This window comes from Meleagris gallopavo, chromosome 2, assembly GCF_000146605.3.
Source record: "Meleagris gallopavo isolate NT-WF06-2002-E0010 breed Aviagen turkey brand Nicholas breeding stock chromosome 2, Turkey_5.1, whole genome shotgun sequence".
Taxonomy (NCBI): Eukaryota; Metazoa; Chordata; class Aves; order Galliformes; family Phasianidae; genus Meleagris; species Meleagris gallopavo.
The window spans coordinates 37,889,333-37,911,861 of NC_015012.2; the positions used below are offsets into that span (position 1 = coordinate 37,889,333).

At 40.4% G+C, this 22,529-nt stretch overlaps 1 protein-coding gene across 1 annotated transcript in view; it reads left to right on the forward strand.

The window, feature by feature from the left end:
- The window catches only part of PCNX2 (pecanex 2), a 172,407-nt gene that overhangs the window by 147,079 nt on the left and 2,799 nt on the right, over positions 1–22,529 (forward strand). Inside the window, exons 27-33 of the mRNA XM_031552196.1 lie at positions 3,108–3,341; positions 5,447–5,550; positions 12,242–12,386; positions 14,260–14,490; positions 14,833–15,107; positions 16,058–16,236; positions 20,243–20,691. Of these exons, the coding sequence (XP_031408056.1) occupies positions 3,108–3,341; positions 5,447–5,550; positions 12,242–12,386; positions 14,260–14,490; positions 14,833–15,107; positions 16,058–16,236; positions 20,243–20,691 (1,617 nt within the window). The remainder of the gene's footprint in view (positions 1–3,107; positions 3,342–5,446; positions 5,551–12,241; positions 12,387–14,259; positions 14,491–14,832; positions 15,108–16,057; positions 16,237–20,242; positions 20,692–22,529) is intronic.

Below are 22,529 nucleotides of genomic sequence, written 5' to 3' on the forward strand. Positions count from 1 at the left end.
TTTAATTCAATTATTTTTAGGGACTGTACCTAAACTAAACAGACAAACAAAAAGGCTTCTTTAATCTGAAGTTGATATATTGCTACAATTGCTTCACTTGACTTTAAAAGGTAGTCTGAATTTAAAGTGATGCGAATTGATATGATTCAGGTTTTGATGGCACATGAGTCTGAAAATCATCTCAGTCTAGATGGAATCAAATCAGCAGCTCATTAGTTTAAAGTAACAAAAAATTGTGCTTTTTAAACAGGAGCTTTTTCATCCCTGAAAGTCAACTGAAACAAGACGACTGTGGAAAATTTGAAGCAGTCACATAGGAAGTTAACTTGAAGGTAGTTTAGAGCTTCTATTCCAGAAATACTTGAGAGGCAACTGACATACAAAAGGTTGCTTAGGCAAACTTTTGTTCCTTACAGTACGAATGAAATTGATTCTGCCTTGAGTGAAAGGGTTAAATGAACTCTGTGCTTCTGAAGTGTGCTGTGTCTCCACATCCCCTGGGTAGACTTTGTAATGTTCAGCATCTGTGACTTTCAAGGTTTCCAAATCTAATCTTTTTTGGATTGATTTTGTGAGCCAACACTGTTAGACTGTTTTTACAGATCTTCATCCTTAGAAAGGCTCCAGTCTCTTAATCTACTTCCCTTCTTAGGGAAGGATGAACGAGGGATGATAATGACCTGTTGTCAGCTTAGTTTTTAGCCTGTGCCTGATTTCCCTTGGTTTCTGTAGAATTCTTCCTCAGAATGGCACTCCCAAAAAAAAGCCTTAAGGAGATTTTTTTCTCCTATTCTTCAAATTATTCATTTTTTCCATAAACAGAGGCTTTGATAAGATTTGATAAAATCCTTAGTACGGCCTAGGAAGATGAGAAGATTATGTTTTGTATCAGATAAGCTGTCATGCTGTTTATTTAATGCTGCTGAAACTTAACCTTTGGATTAACATATGATACCAGAAACAGAGGTGAGAATTCACTCCTTCCCCAGCTCCCTCTTAAGGAGGAATCTTGAGCTGCAAAGACCCTGGGTAATTCCACTGTGAACATTTTAAACCCCTGACACTTTGCTTTTAACGAAATAGGAAGGTAATTGTAAGAAGTCTAGTTAATACAGTACTCAGGCAAGACAAATCACTATCTCGGAAAACCCACAGAATTGAGCTTCAGCAGTAACTGCATCTCCATCACACCAAGTGCTTGGAGTGCTTCTAGTTTGTACTTTGTAGCTTATAATATTGTAAATATTTGCTGTATCATTTCTGAATTGCAATATAGCTGAGAATGTACTCTTGCACAAAACATATCCAGGAAGAGCTACTAAGAGCAGAATTTAATTAGGTGGCAGAAGTTCTGCTGTTTCAGTGTCTGATTGCCAGTCTAATTATTTTCCTACCTGAATTTGTTTCTTTGGAAACACAGGTGAGAATAATAAGAAAAGCAAACTGTATTTTGAAGATCAGTGAAGAAAACTTATGCTTTGTTTCACTTCCATGCTTCATGAATAATTATTAGATTGATCTTTTAAAGAGTGAGTTACATTGAGCTTTTTATTCTTTATTTCAATTGCAGTTTCACTGGCAGTCCAGAAAGGCCCTTACTTTTTCTTTTAAGGGGATTTTTATTCTCCACAACCAAAGTGGGTCAGCTCCTGTAACCCTCCTGCATATATTTTGAAATCATTTCCTGCTCAACTACTGTGATATTTTTCCCTTGTGCCTCCTCTGTCTCCTCTCAATATATTCTTGTTTAAATGTCTTCTTCTATTCCAGAAGTCTGCATTCTCAGAGTTTTCAGATCCTATTGTTCCTTTGTGGTTCTTTTTCAGAAGATTTCATATTGTTTCTCCTTACACCAAGAAATTAAGACACCATCCCCAATCTATATTACTCTACCTTGTCTTTTTCCATTGGAACTTAAATTTCCTCTTACCTGTGTATTTTTGTGCAGTTTGAAAGACAAATTATGGATGGCATCTGGGATTTGTAAAAGGGCTGGTGGTGCTTCTGTCCTGTTTTTCATTTTCACTGTATTTTAATTTTATACATTTATTTGCTTAATTTTATTCCTGTTTCATAGGTAAAGTATCATCTCTTGTTTGCTTTGGAATCCAGTTTTAAATGAGTATCTTTAATTAAAACAAAACATTATAATGATAAAGTGTTGTAATGTGCCTTCTCAGCTGCTGTCACTTTTCTTTGCAAGACTGGAACTTCTCCAGAGGTTTCCTGTTCTTCTGAAAACAAGTTTTAAATTTGGCATTGATAGATTTTTCTTGCTAATATTCTAATGGTTCCAGACCCACTGGTTAGAATTTAAACTTAGAAACTCAGGGACAGGTATGAGATGTGAGTCTTGCTGCTTTCTTGTATTTCTGTATTTGGTCAAAGAACTGGTGAGTGCTCTTCCTCCTTGCTTTTTAAATGTAAATTCAGTTGCATTATTTATCAGCTTTTTCATATTACACTTACAACTCATTATTCTTTACTGATCTCACTGACAAAATATCAAAAATAGTGATGCTACTAAATGCAGAGTAAAAACAGAAATTAAAATGGGGGATTTCGGAGTTGTATTGTACACATCTGTCACATCTCAGCTGTATGAGATTTAAATCACTGTGGAAATGTTTTTGTTGAAGAATTAGAAAAGCTTCATGCTCAGATAGCAGGAAGCTTACATAGCAAAAAGAAGCCTGCTTCAATCATGTGGCCAGCTACTGCTGCTTTTTCAAAATCTCTCTGAACTTTTGTCAATATCACCTTCTTGGTGATAGGCTCTGTGAGCCCACTAGTATTCCATAATGTGCACTTTGCAGTGTGGGAATTCCTTGTTTGTATTGCAGTCCATTGATTTGTATTAATTTTCCTATAAGGCACCAAGGTATTAAATATGTGACTTGTATTTTATTTCCTGCTATTTATATATCAATTATGACCATCTAACTAAACAGTCTGGTGAAGCATCGATTCCAAGCATTAAGAAACAGGAACAATATGTACCAGTATGGGTTGCTAGTGTTGTCTTATTTGATTTATTCTTTTCTGCATAAAATATTTCTGCTTTAATCAGAGACAGAATGACTAATGTTTGCTCATTTTGTCAACAGAGTATAATATACTTTACAGCAAGCTCTCCCAAAATTCTTGAGTGGATAAAAGATGAATCCATCCAAAAGATGCTGCAGCCTTATGCAAAGTGGCATTATATTGAGCGTGACCTTGCAATGTTTAACATTAACATAGATGAAGATTATGTTCCGTGTCTCCAAGGAATAACAAGAGCTAGTTTTTGCAGTGTTTATCTGGACTGGATTCAGTATTGTGCCAGGAAAAGGGCAGAGGTAAGCATACTTTTTTTCATGAGTAGTAGTTGTAATTTCTGAGATTGGATTACATGGTTACTCAGGATTAATACAGGAAAAATTATATCATTTAAGCTATTAAGTTCAGCATAAAGGAAAAACCTTTGCATTGTAAAATGGAAAGAAAACCACACATTACAGTCTTCTCTTGTGCAAAAAACTTAGTCTCAAGAAGCTTCAAAGCGGTAGTCTTTGAATACAGAACCAATTCCATGCTGTGCATACTCTCCAGCACTATTAATTTTATGATCTCTAGAAAGTGTGGATTTAACAAGTGCTTGCAGAAGCTCCGCTAGAGCAGGCTGTCTTCAGGGAATGACATCAGTACATTATTGTTCTTCAGTGCAGCCCATGTTTGAGTACACATGCCAAACATTTGTCCATGTTTGTTTGCTCTTTCCAAACATTTGCCTATGCTTTGGTACGATCCTCAAATGATAGGGAAGTGCAGACCAAACTAACAACTAGTATAGCTCAGTCCTGAGAGCTGATAATTCAAATGTGAGCTGTGTAACAAGAGTGTGTGAAATGACCGTACAGCTCTAGAAGGTCAAGGGCGGGTTTGTAGCTACACCTTGCAGCTATTCATGTCCTTTCAGCTGCTAGGATTACTGGTGGTCAGCAACCATTTGGCAGAAATGTTCTACTGTACTTCCATGAAATACTCAAAATAGCCCAGAGGGAGAATACAGTTGCAGACAAAGCATATTCCTCTGTTTAATTTTCTGATTATTGCTGACATTGGGAAAAAATGAGAAGTATGTATTTCTTCACCCCATACAATCTTATTTGGGTATTTTTCATTCAGGATCACTGACCGAACATCCCATTTGCTACCACTCACCTTATCTGAATAGCATAACATTGTTCAACCATGATATTTCTTCTCTAATTCAGTTCTTTCTTGCAACTCTGCACTTCAGTACCATTCCACCAGTTCCTCTGCACACACTACACTGGTGTTATATTCACTGAATTGTCCTCTGAGCTTTCCTCACCGTCTCCTCCTGCTGGAAATGTTTCATCTCCTTCCTTGCCCATCTCCTGACTTGGCTCCCAAGTTCTGAGACACAAAAAATTCTATGGGGCAGTGAAAATCTCTGCTAAATGACACTTCTGATTTGCAATCTGGATGTAACTTTCGAATAGAGAATAAATTTAGAGATATCCAATAGACTTGTAGCTCCTCTAAGTTAGAGTTAAAAGGGCAAACAAATGCCTACACCAGTGCATATATATGCACTCTCATTTATATATATACTTACATATTTATATTTTATTTTATTGTAATTCACCTTCTGTATAGAGGTAAGGTCATATATAAGATGAGATTTTAAAAAGCTTCATTGTACAGCCTGAAAATCAGAATAATTTGTAGAAGGAGCTGTGTTCTCTGTTATAAGTAGCTTCAGTCTTAGAGTCAAAGAAATGACCCATTGCATGGGCTGAAATAATATATACCCTCCTAAACATTCAAATTTGTGAGAGATTGTTGAAATCTTTCTTCCTGCTTGATAGTAAGCAATTTTTTTTGGTGAAAATTTCAATTAAAAAAAAAAACACTTTTAAGCTAGTGAATGTAAATGAAATATTTTGACAGCTTGCTGAAATGTGAGGTCAGTGTCCTCAATGGCATGTAATTGTGATGTACATATTGGTAGTCACTAGAAGTTTCATGAATGAATTTTTCTCCTGAGGTCTCATGTGCACCCTATATCCCATGGATGGGCTTTTGCTGCCTCCAATTGCAGCATCTCTTAGCAATAAACAGAGTGCTTTGTCTTATAGTAATGGCTGGAGAGAAACAATGAAACAACAATAAATAAACGAACAGAGATCTCCTTTGAGATCCCACCACCTAAGGTTGAAATGTGTTTCTTATCAGTGGGCAAAATAAGCTAGCATTTTGCAGAAAGCCTCTGATTTTGATGTTTTTGTTCTTGTTCTAAGAATTGCAAATAATGTTTTTGTGTGCAGATCCAGCTACAGACAGATTCTATTATATGTTATCATTTACAGTATTAAAATGCTTTTTAGGATGCTATTTGTATTTAGAATAACATGCAAGTTTTAAAACTTTGTAGCACTTGGACAGCGATGAGGATTCTCCACTAGTAACGCTTTCCTTTGCTTTGTGTATACTGGGCCGAAGAGCTTTGGGAACTGCATCTCATAACATGGCCATCAGGTGAGTTTTAGGTGTCTTTGCTACTGATCTTTAAGCCAAAATCTGTTGGCCTTTTTTCACTTACTGTAGAACCTCTGCAGAACCTTGGGTCAAGGTGAAGTCTGTTTCCTTCATAATGTAATTTGTTTTCTTCTGTTCCTGGACTTCTTTCACTTCAGTAGTTTGCTTAATAACCAGTATCAGTCTTCCATACAAAACATCTTTCAGTGCAATCTTGCATTGAAAGAATATGTACCTGTGGTGTTTACTTGATTCTGGCCTGGCTACTGAAATGCTGACTTTCTCCAGATGGGAAATAAACAGCTAAATGATCTGACTGCCAGTTAGCTGAAAAATAATAAATCATAACTGTGCTGTATTCTTCAGAACTATTTTCTGTGGTCACTGTGCCACTCCATGTTGGTGACTGAGGAAGACAGATCTTTTCGTCTTTTGGCACCACAGATTTGTCTGTTCTCAGTCTTTTGCATCATTCATTCATTCAAAGCACTTCTTCCTAGAAAATTTGGCTTATGAATGTTATTACTTGGTTAAGTTTGTATCTTTACATACTGTGCGTCTTAAGTTCTTCTTAGGGGTTCTTCCGTTTTCACTCAAAGGTACTAATTTGTTCAGATTTTATAACATATCTGTTGTCCTTTTTCAAGTGTTCAGCCTGAGTAGATAATACAATAGATAAAGCATTTTATTAATACTATTTACTTTAAAGAAGTCTACCTTCTCACCTAGTTTTAGATTTTTGTTAGGTGTATTTGAAATCTTTCTGTTCATAAGCATTTAATAACAGTAGAGAAGTTCAGTAAATATACAGTCTCTGCCTGACCTTGCTGCATTGGCACAAAACTGTGAATAAAGCTAGCTAGTGTTCCATCAACAAGTCCTTAGGGAGGATTTGTCTTATTAACAAGAAAACAAAGACAGCGTGTGTGAATTTGAATGTATTTTGTGTGATAAACCAGTCCTTTAAATATTCATTCTAGCTTTGTTGTGTGTTGAAATGTTTGTAACTTCTGTTTTCATGTCTTTCTTCAGTCAGTTCATGGCCCATATGGCTTATTTCTTGGTGTGCTGCTCCTTTCTGCTTTCTCAAGTGGCTGTTGTAATTTCTTTTCTACTGGTGTTTGCATATTGCTTTTCCCTATTGCTTTTTTTCTGGGTTAAGTTTATTTTCCCTTAATTTCTACACATTCAAATTAGTGTGATGTTTAATAATATTGCCCTATTTTCAGATGATCCGAATGTTAGAGTATAGGGACATGATAGAAAAGTCGTGTGCATTTAGGTTTGTTTTTTTTTTTTTACGGAAAAGATTAAAGTGATTTTGATCTAGGCCTGCTGTAGGTATGTCACAGTGACATTAGAAAAGCAACTAAAAATACCACAAAATCTTCCTAAAACTGTCATCACGTTGCATGTACTTTCCCCGGGATCTTAAAATCTTCATTATTGTGTTTTGGCAGTTGTACAGGTACAGTAACAATGTCACCTCCTTTTATTGGCTTACACAGTTAGTAGCTATGCAAAGAGATAGTAATGCTATTAGGGACTTTTAGAAGCTTAACTTGGAAAGTGTGAATATTGAGGATAATTATTTGCAAAGATTTTACTAATTGCAGGAGTCAGCTATATCATGTTGTTTTAAAATCTGGAACATAACCAATAAACCTTATCAGTTTCTCTCTTGGGGAATGGACATTCCAGCATTAAAAAAATATTTTTATTGCAGAGAAAAAGTCTGTAGAAGGGAAAGAATTGTGGTAGCTATATGTATCGCACAGCTCTGCCTATGATTTCCTGAGTCCATTATATATAATACTTTATCTTTAATTAAGTTCTGGTTTTCTTTTACTAAGAAAGTGCTCCAGGGTGTTATTATATTGTTGTATTTTTAACATGTGCTTTATAACATAAGAGGAAATAAATAGAAAGTTGTGTCAGTCTTTTTCACAAAAAGCTACTTCACAAAAGCTTCCCCTAGAAAAGTTTCCCTGAAAAACTGTGTCACTTACTCACCTGGGTAAGTTACCTTCAGCATCTTTCATCTGTTAGAAAGATTTGGAAAAAAAACAGGAATCTGAGTAGCACAGTACGAGTTATAAATTGCTAGGGCTGGAAAATACGACTTTGACTTTGGTGACTGATGTTTATTTTTGTCTTTATATATTTTTTCAAGAGCAATTTAGTAGACAGTATCACCTAAAGAGCAAGGTGGGAACTTTGGCCTCAGACATCAAGACCTTTTACAACAAAAATCCCCCAAATTCAACTGGATATAGCACAGATGGCAGCTCTTATCATAGTTATTATCTTTACTGCTTCATGAAGGTCACCACAGCTTATTTAAACACAAAGAAGTGAGCAAAGCTCAGGTAGTTGTAGATTTTACAAGGCTTGCCAAGGGAAGCCAACACACGCATCATCAATGAGGTGAAGCAGATGTTCCGCAAGGACTAACTTTTGACAATGAAGGCAGATCCTCCCCTCCCCTCATTGTATTTGGTGGAGAGACAGCAGCTCTTTCAAAGGATAATTTACAGCATTATTGCTGGTTCTTGGCCCCAGCTCTGGGCTTTTTGCAGGTCTCTGTTCAAGTCAGATGGGAGGGAAGCACTTAGGGTCTTCAGAAGCTGGAAGAATCATCCTTTAGGCGATGGTTTTATGCTCACTTTCTTAAGAAGGTATCATGATTTTTTAGATTGCTTCAGTCAGCAATAAACAATGACCCTGAACTTTTCTGTGGAACTTTTTTAATTCTGGCTGTAAAGCATCTTGTCTACAATGTTGCTAGAGGTTTCATGATGAATTTGAGTTGTAATGGTCAGATAGGCAGATAGGTGTTGTAATTCTCCACATGCTCATTTTGGTAAAGAGTTTCAGATAAGTCCATTGTGACAAAATAGACAATAATCTGTGCTCTGAGGCCCATATTTTGTCCCCTGGGGTAACTGTGAGGGTAGAGGAAAGCTTCACGTGGGCTGTCCAGCCTTTGCTGTGTCTTGAGGACTGACAGTTGTCCAACTGCTTCACCAAAACACTAATTAAAAGGTAATGTCACACTGAGCTGTGCATTACAGAATTGAGATTCAAGTTTACATTGTGTATGTAAACTATCAATTTGGACTCATTTACACCTGATTTTGTCTAATCTATTAATCAGTAAATGTCACTGTGTAAGCCAAGGTTTTAAATGCTCTTATATAATGTATGTAAATAATTATTCAGTGTACCTGTTCATGTAAATGTCAGCAGAAGCCCAACATTAACACTAGATTGCACTATAAATGCATTCATTAAGATGGCAGAACATTGCTATGCAAATCCTGTGCTCTCTTCAACTGTCATTAAGAGGCGTGCTGCACAAAATGCAATTTGAAGAATGATGTGACATTACCATTCATTTATTCAAATGTGAGTGATACATTTTGGTGTACCTCTGTCGAAAAAATACATAATAACACTATTTAGCCATTAGACCTCCTAATAAATAAATGCTTAGGATATGTTTCACATTTGGAAAAATATAAAAATATTTTAATAAATCATCATTTCTTTGAGGTGAGCTAAGATGTGCAGGTTATTATCGGTACGTGTGTGTTTTAATGCTGAACTAAATCCACAATTAATATTGGAAGAGGTCTATAAACTGAGGGCAGAAAATGGAGTTTGGAGTGCAAAATACACAGATGCAGTCGCCAGCTCATTAGCTTTCGTCTGTCTGTACTGGTTCTGGGCTTGCATCAAATGCTTTTAGTTCCAGATGTTGGAACAACACGGAGGGTGAAAGAAGAGTGCTCGTTTTGACTCTGCTGCCCACTCTTCTGCTGATGTTGTTGCATCCTTCTCTCCTCACTGAACATCTCTGGGCTGCAGGATCCCATGTGCCTGCAGGTTGCCTTCAGAAACAGCTTGGCAGTGCAACAGCAGCTTTCAGGTCTCTGCTCGGAGGGTCAGCAGCGCTGCCAGAAATAGCAGTTCTGTCTCGTCCTGATTAACGCAGTTTCCTTGGCATCTGAATTTACCTTCACTAGGTTTCAAAATATGCGTAATGTGCCTGGAACTGTGGCAGGTGACTGATTGAGGTGTGTTCAAACTGGGCCAAGAAAGTGGCAACAACCTTGAGTAGGGCAGAGATCAAAGCTCTGGGCGTGCAGCTTCTTTGTGATCTCATTAGAGCTTTCAGAAGAAAGTGCAGCAATTAGAAGCACAACAACAGCTCTATTTTATGTGGATTAAGGGCTGTGTGTTGCAGAAGTAACGAGTTGAAATAGTGTCATGTTGTAGGTAGGATGTGCCCCAAAGCCTCATTACGATTGGCAGCAGGGTGAAAAATTGTAATGGCATTGTGAACACAGCAGTGTCCTTCAGACCTCTCTGGTGGAAAACATGATACATGAAATAATTGACTCTCAGCCTCCCGCCACTACTTTACTCCATGTAACAGTCACAATTGTTCTTAAAAATGCTTGTTAGGAAACTTATTATGCAGAAGGCTGAGAAATGGATGAGTCTTCCTGAGTTCAACACAGTGGGAGCTGTACGTGCTTCTCTCTGCTCCTTCCACTGATGCTCAGCTGCAGTTTTCATGCTGTCCTGGACTGGGCCTCCCTTTCTACAGGCACTTTTGCTCGCAGCAGCTTGTTCAGCATCAGCTGATGCCTACAGGACACTCAGTGTGGATGCAAACTCTTTGTCTGCTCTGGTGTTTGTATTTGGCTCTAAAAGCCTCTGATGATTTAAAAAGCAGCTCTTTTGCCTGTCTACTCCTTCCTTCAGCTCAGCCAGCTTTTCACAGCAAATACAAGGGGTATTGCTTTAGAAGAACTATGCTGCACAGTGTGCACATTTCCGGATTGTTTAGGATTGACATTTTTTTTTATTGGTTTTTTTTTTCATCCTGGAAAGAAAGTTTATTTACTAAGGTATGTTTTGCAGACCAGGATGGAGGCAGGAGTACTGCATGTTGTCTGCTGGGTGGGCCACTGGAAGGACCCTTCCTGATTTCTCACCTCTTTCAGCAATGTGATTTATGGGCACGTAGGTTGCACCTACAGTCTTTTTTCTTTTTTAACTGGTTTATTGTAGGGCTTCCCTGGCTGTTGAGCCACCCTTGGGCAGATTATCGTTTTCCAAATTCTGGAGATGATTGATTGAGGGTCAGCAGGGATCAGGAGCCATTCTTTGAAGATGCATAACAACTCCCACTGAAACCTGTGCTTCAGTGCTTTGAAGCTCTGGGTTTAAGTGCCTGCCTCACCTAGGCATGTGTTAATATGTGACTAATAAATGCAAATGAGCTAAGAATTCACGAGAGCTTCCCTGTGCTCCTGCTGTTCCCAGCAGTGCCTGCAGCCCTGCCTCGCTGCCTGCCCTCAGGCCCGCTGATCGGTTGATTTGTATCGCATGGCGCTTCCACAGAGAAAATCAGTATCCAGCTGCTTTTCTGGTAACAACAGATATATCTCTCTGTTTTAATTTCTACAGCACGCTACCCACCACGGGCAAAATTAGAATGTGTTTGAGCTTGAAGATAGGCCAGGAAGTCTCCTAATCTCTCTTTGCTCAATCTCAGAAGAGAAAAAATGTAAAATATGTCTATTTGTTTTTCCCAAAATAATTAAAACAGCTCAATTAAGTGGAAAGATGATGCATTCTCTGGAGAAAGCATGGATAGTAGTGAAAACCTCTAACATCTTAATGCTTTGTCTCCTCCAGAACCTTTACAATCTAAAAAATCAACTACTGTAAAAGTGAGTAAGATGTTGGCGGGTGGACCGTGTCCTGAGGGTTTGTAGGAGATGCCAGGTTTTAATAGCTGACTCTGTTTTCCTCCATTTCAGGGTCAGTTCTTCAGAGCAGTGTCAAGTCTGAGTGCCACCCGTGTGGCTCCTGTACACTGTGGGATGCTCAGGATGCGTGGTGGAGGCTGAGCCCCAGGCTTCTTGTTTCTCTTCACAAAGATCTAGTGCAACCGTTTTCTAATATCTGCTTGGTTTTGACCCTCTTATGTTCCACTATAGTCTCTGGTCCAGACAAACCATTATCAAGGTCAGGCAGAGCTGGTTACATCCAGTTGCTTGTGTGAAGAAAGAAACATGGCCTGCAGTTGCTTTAAGGCTTGTTATTTCAGTAGGAAATGCCCCTGGATTAGTTCATGCTTTTGAAACTTGGTACTCTTTTCAGTACGTGTCGTTTAATGTTCAAGTCTGTTTTTGAGTTTCATGACAGAAGTTTCAGATTTAGTAAAAATAATAATAATAATAATAATACATTTTACAGCTATTTTTTAATCATTACTATTAATTTTACCTTGCAAGCAGGACTGTTAACCATGACAAGGCTGATCATTGAATTTTCAGTGAGGGGCAGCTCTGCTGCCTTCCAGATGCTACTGAGCAGCTGTAGACTCAGCACGTTGATGCACAGGTCCTTAAGACTCATGTTCTGAGTGTCACGTTTCTCTCATGGCCAGTTGTTGGCAGTGCAAGCAGAAGGAATAACACCTACCCAAAGAGATGTATGTATGCAGCATGACCCTTGCTTTACATTTGCCACAAGGATTCATAGCGAGCACTCCCAGGACTATGCCATGGTTCTCCCTGCAGTGGAAGGGCCACAGGTCCCTGTGCAGCTCAGCTCCAGCTTGGTGAGGAAGAGATGGCTTCTGAAAGTGACCACTGCCTTCCTCTTGCAGCTTAGACTCCTTTCTGTATGGCCTCCACGCACTGTTCAAAGGGGACTTTCGGATAGCGGCGAAGGATGAGTGGGTCTTTGCAGACATGGATCTGTTGCATAAGGTGGTCGCCCCAGCGATCCGCATGTCTCTGAAGCTCCATCAGGTAGGGTCTTTGTTTGTACTTCACTTTTACTCTTGAATTTGTCTTCTTAGGGAAACACTGGGAAACTTGAAAAATGTTTGATGAGGGGGAAATGGAGTATGTGTTGTTTTACTCTGAAAGACTTCCTTAACCAAAATGGAAAAGCTCAGCATTTTATTTTGCATTTACTCGATATTATTCCTCTGTAGCCCCAGGCTACCCATTGGAGACTATTTTTATTGCAGAGCTTGCCCCTGTCTTTTTCATCAAAACAAAGCAGATAGACATACCACGTTTCACTTGTGGAAGTACCATAATGATTGGTTCTAGCTTGAAAACAAATGCAATAAATTGATCAGTAAGCTTTTTAAAAAAATCTATGAATTGATTGAGCTAATTTCATCATTAATTTATCAATGTTTTTGTGATGGGCAATACCCGAGTAACACTTCCATATGTTGTTGGAAGTTACTGCAGAGGAGTTGTGATCTGAAGGGTTGGTGTGTTTGGTTATGTTGTGCTATTTCTGACCCCATTCTGTTTCCATTTGCAAAAATTCAGCACACCTCCATTTAAGTCACTACAGTTACTTCAGGTCAATGCTTGTATAGCTTGGAATTGATTTTATTCTTTCTCTGGTGTAGTATTTAGTCTCATACACTTTGCTAGTGCATGGTATTTATAATTGTTCTGAATGTAACTAAAGTGGAACTGCTATGAAGTAACCTAAGAAAATTGGACAAAATAATTTTGTGGCTGTAGTCACTGGGCGTGTAACAGCTGAAAAAGTAATGTGATACTGTGGTATCTTTTGATGGATTCATAGTCAGTGATTTTGTTGTAGTTTTACATATATGAAAAAAAGCAAACACTGTGGAACACTCCAGGTAATTTTTATCTCCCCCCAGCTTGCCCAAGAGCTCTACTTTCCATGGTTTTCCACCTTATAACTTGTCAGTGGATAAGCTCTCATTCTCTCTTTGTCCAGTGGAGGTGTGAGATCAGAACAGGTTACGCTAGAATAAAAATTGTACCTTTCTATATTATTGTTGTTCTACCTCAATCACATGCTGTGTCAAATGACAGTCATGTAAGAGCAGGGAGTAGAGTTCATAGATTCATAGAATCCTTAGAGTTGGAAGGGACCTCTAAAGGCCATCCAATCCAACTGCCCTGCAATGAACAGGGACATGCACAGCTAGATCAGATTGCCCAGGGCCTGATCCAGCCTTGCCTTGAAAATCTCCAAAGACAGGGTAACCACCACATTTCTGGGCAACCTGTTCCAGTGCCTCATCACCATCACTGTGAAAGACTTTTTCCTTATATCCAACCTAAATCTATACTCTTTAAGCTTGAAGCTGTTTCTCCCTGTCCTGTCACGGCAGACTCTGCTAAAGAATCTGTCCCCTTCTTTCCTGTAGTTCCCCTTAAATATCGAAAGGCTGCTCTCAAGTCATCTTGAAGCACTCCAACAGGTCTGTATCTCTCCTGTACTGAGGATTCCACATCTGGATGCAGTACTCCAGGTGAGGCCTCACCAGTGCAGAGTAGAGAGGCCGGGTCGTCTCCCTTGCCCCACTGGCCACACTTCTTTTGATGCTGCCTAGGATACGGTTGACTTTCTGGGCTGTAAGGGCACATTGCTCATGTTCAGCTTCTCATCTACCAGTACTCTCAGGACTTTTTTTGGCACGGCTGTGTTCAATCCTTTCATCCCCCAGCTTGTATTGGTAATGGGTATTGCCTCAACCCAGGTGGAAGACCTTGCACTTAACACTGTTGGCACTGTCCACAAACAAACAAAACAACCTAGGTCTTTGTTTCTTTTAAATAATTTTTATATTTTCATAAAAAGACCTGACCTTTTGAGTACTGCTTCTTGTATTACCAGGACCAGTTCACCTGCCCGGATGAGTATGAGGACCCAGCAGTATTGTATGAAGCAATCCAATCTTTTGAAGAAAAGGTTGTTATCTGCCATGAAGGCGACCCAGCCTGGCGCAGTGCTGTCCTCTCCAACAGAGAAGAGCTGCTGACCCTGAGGCATGTGGTAGATGAAGGAGCGGATGAATATAAAGTTATCATGCTTCACAAAAGCTACTTGAGCTTTAAGGTTATCAAGGTAATTGAACCATCTTTCTATTATTGCAGTAACTTAGGGCTGTAGTTACAAATATCATTTCTGAGTATTCTGGCCAAAAGAAGGGGGTTGATCATAGCTATCAGAGAAGGAATTAGAGGCCAGGGGAGAGTTCTGTTCATTTCACTTTTATTTTCCACCCTTATATTTGTTCATCACAAATAACATCCCAGGCTTGTCCAGGGAGTAATTGCTCATGAGTTTTATCAAACCTGTTGGTACGAAGATACAACATACTTGCAACTACTGCTATTGTTCTACAGAGATTATATAGTTCTGTATCTGAAATGTTTTCACATGGCCCAAACTGTTTTTTACCTGTAGGTCAACAAGGAGTGTGTCAGAGGACTGTGGGCTGGGCAGCAGCAGGAACTAATCTTCTTGCGCAATCGTAACCCAGAGAGAGGGAGCATCCAGAACAACAAACAGGTCTTGAGGAACTTAATTAATTCTTCATGTGATCAGCCACTGGGATATCCAATGTATGTTTCCCCTTTAACCACCTCATACCTTGGGACACACAGCCAACTGAGGAACATATGGGGGGGACCAGTCAGTTTGGACAACATTAAAAAGTGGTTCAGATCCAAATGGTTAAGGTAGGTGTTAAATTTTGGTCTTGCAGATAGACACCCTGTAGTCTTAGTTCTGCTGTATTTTTCTGTTAAGAGAGTAATTGCATATTGTTATCTATGAGTAAAACAGTTGCACGCAACTCAGGATGTAATAAAATAGCCCTACAGATATGGCTGAAAGCAAGTTCATTAATTTATTCTTGCCTTTTAATCAAAATTTTCTATGTTTGTCAAGATTTGTTATCAAACCACTTATCAGTACAAGCATTTCTCTTTTTTTGGGGAAATTTTACTCTTTATGCCCCATAAACAAATGTGTATTTTCTGTAACTCAGTGATGTGTTAAAACATGAGGAAATGCACTGGTGGGTTATGATGGGTTATGCTCCACAACTTTGTCAATATAGATCACCATCTCCACATCATTGCTCATGTCCAAAGCATAGCTAAAAATGTACTTACAATCCACCAAAACTGACTGATTTCCCCTAGGTTTGCATAGCAGGTATGACACCTTCTGTTTCTCATTCATGTGCAAACTTTTCCTACAGTAACAGGGCTATGTGTCTCATTCTGTCTGCCTGTCTTTCTGCTGCTGTGGCTGAGAAACAGAGGACAGCTTTATGGAAGCCAGCTTGACTGCTAAGGCCAATACTAAAATACTAAGATTAAGTCTGGTGGCTTGATATGACAGTTTCCCAGTATGCAGGTCACTCCCACTGAGTGCTTCTTTATGACTTGGGAGCTCCATGCAAAATGTTCTTTAGACATCAATATAACATTTCTCCCAGTTTCCAAAGTTGGGTAACGATTTTGGTTTGTATCACACACAGTTATGTATATCTTGCCATAAAGTGCTGAAAGACTCATAGTTGTGTGAGAAGGTATAATTTTACATTCTGGGGATATGTAGCATTGGTAGCACAAGTTCTCTGTGCATATAGACTGACCTATGTGTTTGTTCCTGCAAACAGGATGCGTAAGGACTGTCATGCAGCTCACCATGACAGAGGCAATGTTGAAGAAGCAGATACTGGAGGAGCATCTGGCAGCAACTCCACAGGTAACTCAAGCCAGAGCAGCAGCTCACAGCACACCAGAGATGGAACCCCTCAGTTGCAGCCTTCATCACAAGAGGCCCACCAGCGTGCCGGTATTTGCACAATTTACTCATCTTTTTCTGCAGTTTTCTCACCAGGGGCCAAATGAGCAGATGCTTTCAGGGCTCTCACATATCCAGTGAAAAACTAATTTTAGAAAGACCAACCTTTGGCTTTCCTAGCGACCAAGCATGTGTAAGAGATGTCTTACCTGATACAGTTCCAGGTATTAACTGCAAGAGCTTAAGGTAGTGTGTTTCATGTGGCACACCAGAGATTTCACTGTCAGGCTTCTTCATGTCTAATTTTTTGACTGGCAGATACTACTTATAGTGTGAGAAATTCAGATGGAGGGAGTCCACATATGATGCCCGTTCACTTTGCATGGTGAGCCTGTGCTTACTGTTTATTGGGAACAGCAGAACTGAGAAGTATGCAAAAATCTTCATTATCTTAGAAGGAGTGTGACAATTTATTGTGGGAATTAGTCTGGCTGTTCATTAGTGCATGTGGAGAATAAACAAATAGCAAATAACTTAGTATGCCAACAGAGCAGTTTTCAGGAGAAAATTAAATGTTGCCAATCATTCTGTCAGTTAACAGCTGAACCCTTTTCATATTAAATTATGGATTCAAAAGTGCTTCAGATGTGTTCACGCGGTGGAACTGCTGGCCTTCACATCAGGAATACCCATTAAGTTTGCCAGTCGGGTCACTGGGAGACCTTCCCTAAGGGACAGGGATTTGCTGAAAGGTCAAATTAATTGACTTTACAACACAAGTTGTGGTATTACTGTGTCATTTAAGGCGGAGAACAAGAGGGATCTAGCACCTGTTTGTTTCTTGTTAAATCATTTTGACCAATCATTAAAAATAATGGACAGGACCAGAGAAAATCTTGCTGTGAATATGAGTCATGTCGTAAGGATAAAATAACTACTGCTTTTTAATTAAGTCTAGCTTTAGAGCAATCCCCATGTGCATACTTATAACTTGACACTGCAGTAATCAGAATGGCAAACTTAATTGTAAAATAACGATCCCGAGCACGCCATGCAATAATGAAAATTAATTGTGAATTGCTTAGAAGGATGTATTGGGTATCTAGAAAACCATAGTTAAGAGCGGTTACACTTAATTAAGAAAAGATACCTGGCTTTCAGGTAAAATGAAGAAATGCACAACAAATGCAAGGAAATGGAAAACAGCAAAGGTAAACCAGAATTCAGTCCTGAGAGACAGTGAGAGAAAAAGAACAAAAGAAAGAGAATTTTCTGGCTAGCACCATTAGGAACAGTAAAAATAAAGCCGGTTTGATGCTGTTTCTTTTTTAAGAACATTAGAAACAAAAGAAATTGTAACAGCAGTCTTGAGTCATCACTATATAGAAAGACAAAGTTGTCAGTAATGTAGAAAAGACTGTGTCTGTTTTCTATTCAAGAAAATGGAGGTGATCTGTGTTCTGATCATGAAGTAGTTCCTTGCATCCTCCCAGCTACAAAGAACATTGAGGAGCAGCTATCAAAGCCATGTGCTCAATTGAGCAAATCCAAATAGCTCTAATTCAAGATGGTTTTTAAAAGAGCTGGTTAAGAAGCCAGCTCTGTCTGATCTTCAGGAAGTATCAGGACCGTGAGGATATACGAGAGCACTAACAGCAAACTTACTGTATGTCAGATCTTAAAAAAGATGTGACCAACACAGCTCTGTCAGTCTGACTGCACATCAGGACACTGGTGGCCTCCCATGTATAATCCTGGTGCCCTGATTTAAAAACATTTATAATTTGGAAGGAGATTAAAAAAAAAAAAGAGAGAGAGAGAGAAAAAAAATCTGGGAGATGTCCTGTAAGGAAAGATTAGAAGCTTTCCAGCAATTTATATTGTAAAAGATGCTTTGATCGCAGTCTGCCAGTCTACTTACCTGGGCAACAGCAGGTGACCAAAGACAGCTGGTTGTAGCAGACTGTAGCAGGTACAATAAAGCTGAACAAATTCTAACTTGAAGTGCTCATTTTTTGCAGTGAGAATAAATAGAGTAACAAGTGGCTATAGGTTAAGATAGATTCTCCATGACTGCAAACGTTGGATGCATTTCTGAAAAGTAGTTAGTTCCAGGAAGATCTTCGGCCCATGTTATGTAGCATGGCAGTGATCCCTTCTAGTCTCATAATGTATGAATTGAGTGCGTTTCATGCTTTTGTATTTCATATTTCATTTTGTGGCCCAGTGCCACTGAATCTACAAAATGTGTTTGAAGCCCTGTTTAAAAGCGCGACAAAAATGGGGAGCATTGGGAATGTGTGGGGTTCTGTTCCAGAGCATCCTTATTTCATGATGCGGTTTGCGGAACAGCCTTTGTTTCCTAATTGCTTTCAGGGACAGAGTTATTTTTGTGCAGATACGGGTGGTCCCCTGTCCAGTGCTCTAACCACTGCATTTGGGATGAGCACTGAATGCTTTTGGACAGCGGTCAGCTTGGAAGCGTAAATCACAAACAGATGTTTGACCACATGAGCCCCTGCACAAACACACGCACCGCAGCCCCTCTGTTCCAATCCGTGCTTTTCGTTTAAGAAGGTAATAAGTAAAATGACCATCAGATGTAGAAACCACAGCACTTGCTTAAGGAAACCCCTGATCCTTAAAAGCCCGCAGCTCACAGCCGGTGTCTGCCTGTTGGTCACAGCTGGAGCACAGAGATACAGGCAGAGCTGCAGCGAGAGCCACGTGTATCTGTCCCACTGCTCGCAGGGATCACAGGGCTTTTAATCCAGGGATGCTGCCCGCGTGTCATTTTCAGAAATTATTTTTTTATTGCTCTGAGTGTAACAGTAGAAATAATGATGTATTTTAAATGGGATGGAAAAGTGTCTGGTGCTTGCCAAACCACCAAGGATTTAGACCAGCTGAATGGCTGCAGAGAGGTTACGGCCAAGCTCTGCCATCTGACTCTGTGCCACGGTGCCTCAATTCTCTTTGCTTCAGAATCTGAAAACCTGGGCTAATCCAGCTTTGGAAGACCTGTGGGTGTAAAATGGCTATAAAGTGTAAATAGTTTGGGTGTGGAATTCTGTGTCACTGGAATCCTTGAATTCAGCAATCATAGTTCACAGAGACAGTGTGAGATGTATGCTGCTCTGTTCTGCAACACTTCAGCATTTGGAGAAGTTCCAGTGCTTCCCTCCCCTCCGTAATTCTGGTATTATAACCACCAACCTGGAAATGCCTGCCAGACTTGCTTCTCCTTGGTGGATCTCAACAGGTTTTCTGCCTTTAGCCCTTTACCCCACAGCTATAGCTAGAAAATCCAAACGTCAGCTCATATTAGTGTCTGGAGTTTCCTGGAAAGGAAAAGCCAGGCAGGGCCTCACGTGACTGGGTGTTGGCTGCCTAAGCCTGGGTTGGTCTGTCTGCAACAGAACAAACTCTGTGGGGAGCTGTAGTGCCAACCTGCTGCGTGCCACCTGCAGAGTGCCTGGCTGCACTGTGCCCGCTGGGTTCACTGGCCTATAAGCTGGTTAACTTTTCATTCTGTGCCAATTTATACAAGCAAGCATAAGAAATACAGAAATGCTTTGTTTGCATTACAAAAGTTGATGTAAATGCTTTAAGAAGTGTGTGGAGAAGGTATACAGAAGTTGCACAGACAGCAGAATAGTATATATGCTCTTTGTACAATAGTGGCTGCACTGAGATGCTGCACAGGATGGATATAAGGTGGATAATCAGCATCTCCTCCTTTATTGTGGTTATCAAGGGAGAGTAGAGTCGCAGCAATGCTGTGCTTGAACAGTGCACACAGTGCAGCTTAGGATGTGCATGGCAGAACTGGCCCAAATTCCTCTCTCCTGACCCAGTGCTGAACCACTACAGTGGAGAAAAAAGAAAGGTTCCTGGGTTTAACAACTTCTCATGCCTGTGATTCTATTTGCTGATAAATCCCACAGTAATATGCCAGCAGTAATATATGCATACAGGACATTGTCAATGGCATGGATTTCCTCAGGATGCCAGCACAGGCAGCATTTAAGTATATTTATTACTCTTTCTTTTAAAGGCAGGAGGAAACACAGGAGTCAGTCTGTCCAGGCACATGCTGCTTTAAACCAAAGGCCCCCTGTTTCAAGTCACTCTGGACCAATTGCAGAAAGCCGCCAGCCTTTCATGCAGACATCTACATCTGCCCACGAGATCGCCCAAAGGCTCTCAAGCAGCCAGCTGTCACTCCACAACTCGGCCACGTCTGTGTTTTCTCAGTCCCCTGCCGTTCCCGCTGCTGGCCAGCTGACTGTGCAGGACCGAGCTGCTGCGATGCTCAGGTCCAGTTTGGCCTCGTCCACCAGCTCCACGCTCAGCCTGCTGTTCGGCAAGAGAAGTTTTTCAAGTGCTTTGGTGATTTCTGGGCTCTCAGCTGCAGATGGAGGTAACACCAGTGACACCCAGTCGTCCAGCAGCATGAACATCGCCATGGGTCCATCTGCTAGAGCAGCAAGTCAGACAACTCGGGTAAGGCTGAAGCCCTAACAGCACCAGTGACCACGAGCTGCTGTGCTGTTTACCTGTCAGGTCCCTATAACATCTTCACCACTGTTTGGTTTTTTCTTTCTCATGTCCAGAAAACAGTCTTTTCTAGATTTTGGTATTTAAATTTTGCATCGCAATGAAATTGAGACTGTATTTGTGTGTTATAAGTGATGAATTCATTAGTAAAGGTAAGTTGGCTGTTTAGAACCGTACCTTAGAATCCAGCCTGGGGCAAAGTGCCTTTTCTTTTCACTGAGACCAGAGACTCAGTTCTGTTTTACGCAGCTCAGGTGATAAGTACCATCATGAGCAGACTAAGTAGTTCCTTTCCTGCTTTCCTTTCCTAATTCCCGGGACTGAATTATTTGTACAAAAATGAATGGCTCCCACTGAACACTGCACTTTTTCTGTTACCCTCTCTGACCTGAAATTCAATCCGGGACCTTTGGACCTTGTCGCTGAAAGGGTTAGGCAAAGGAAGTCTGTAGGAAGTATTTCCAAAAGGAAACTAAAAGCCTATGCTCTGTGAATCAGCATTTTCTAACAGAAAAACAGAACACAGAAATAACTTGCAGCCTTTGTCCCAGTAGGCTTCCAGTTCAGTTCCCCTCAGTTCATCTGCCCTGGAAAATTCAAGGGACGTAGTAGTGTTACTGTTTCATTGTCTCTTGAAATGTATTTCTTTCACGTTGATGGCCATGGGCTGCTTTCCTCTATTTTGAAATGTTTACCTCTAAAGAGCAGTAATATGAGAAGATAGAAGATAGAGGTAAAGGGGAGGCTGCAACTAGAGGCTGACTGACAACATAATTAAGACCGACTTTCACATTTGGCCTATCAAAATAGAAGTGAAATTGGCAACAAAAAATGGTACCCTGGGCTCCATCAGAAGAGGAGTGGCCAGCAGGGACAGGGAGGTGATTGTCCCCCTCTACTCTGCTATTGTGAGGCCCCATCTGGAGTCCCCAGTACAAGAAAGAGCTGTTGGAGAGGGTCCAGAGGAGAGCTGCAAAGATGATCAGGGGACTGGAGCACTTCCCCTACGAAGACAGGCTGAGGGAGCTCACAGAATCACAGAATTGTAGGGGTTGGAAGGGACCTCTAGAGATCATCGAGTCCAACCCAAAGCTGGGCTTGTTCAGCCTGGAGAAAAGAAGGCTGTGGGGTGACCTCATTGCAGACTTTCAGTACCTAAAGGGAGCCTACAGATAGGAGGGGAATCAACTCTTTGAAAGGGTAGATAACAGTAGGACAAGGGGAAATGGTTTTAAGATGAGGGAGGGAAGATTTACGTTCGATGTCTGGGGGAAGTAATTTACAGAGAGTGGTGAGGTGCTGGAACAGCTGCCCAGAGAGGTTGTGGATGCCCTGTCTCTAGAGGTGTTCAAGACCAGGTTGGATGGGGCCCTGGGCAGCCCGGTCTAGCATTAAATGGCGAGGTTGATGGCCCTGCCTGTGATGGGGGGGTTGGAGATTCATGATCTTTGAGGTCCCTTCCACGCCAGGCCATTCTGTGATCCTTAGAATAATTGTTAGACAACTAACATTTTGAAAAATGCAAATCTGTTTTGCTTGCCAGCTTGCATTTTGCAATTCTTTTGCTCAGATGTTTGTTTATACCCATTGATCACTGTAACTATAGCAGTGCTTTTCAAAGGGAATTTTTTACTAGAAATTGAAACTGTTTTAATGGGTTTTTCAGTTCATTGCCAAGCTGGGAGGAAGGCCAATGATTTGCATAGTTGTAGTGGTAGGTCAGAGCTGGCTGGGTGAGCAAGCACAGGCATCTTGTGCTCTGGTGCTGTTAGTACAGCAGAAAC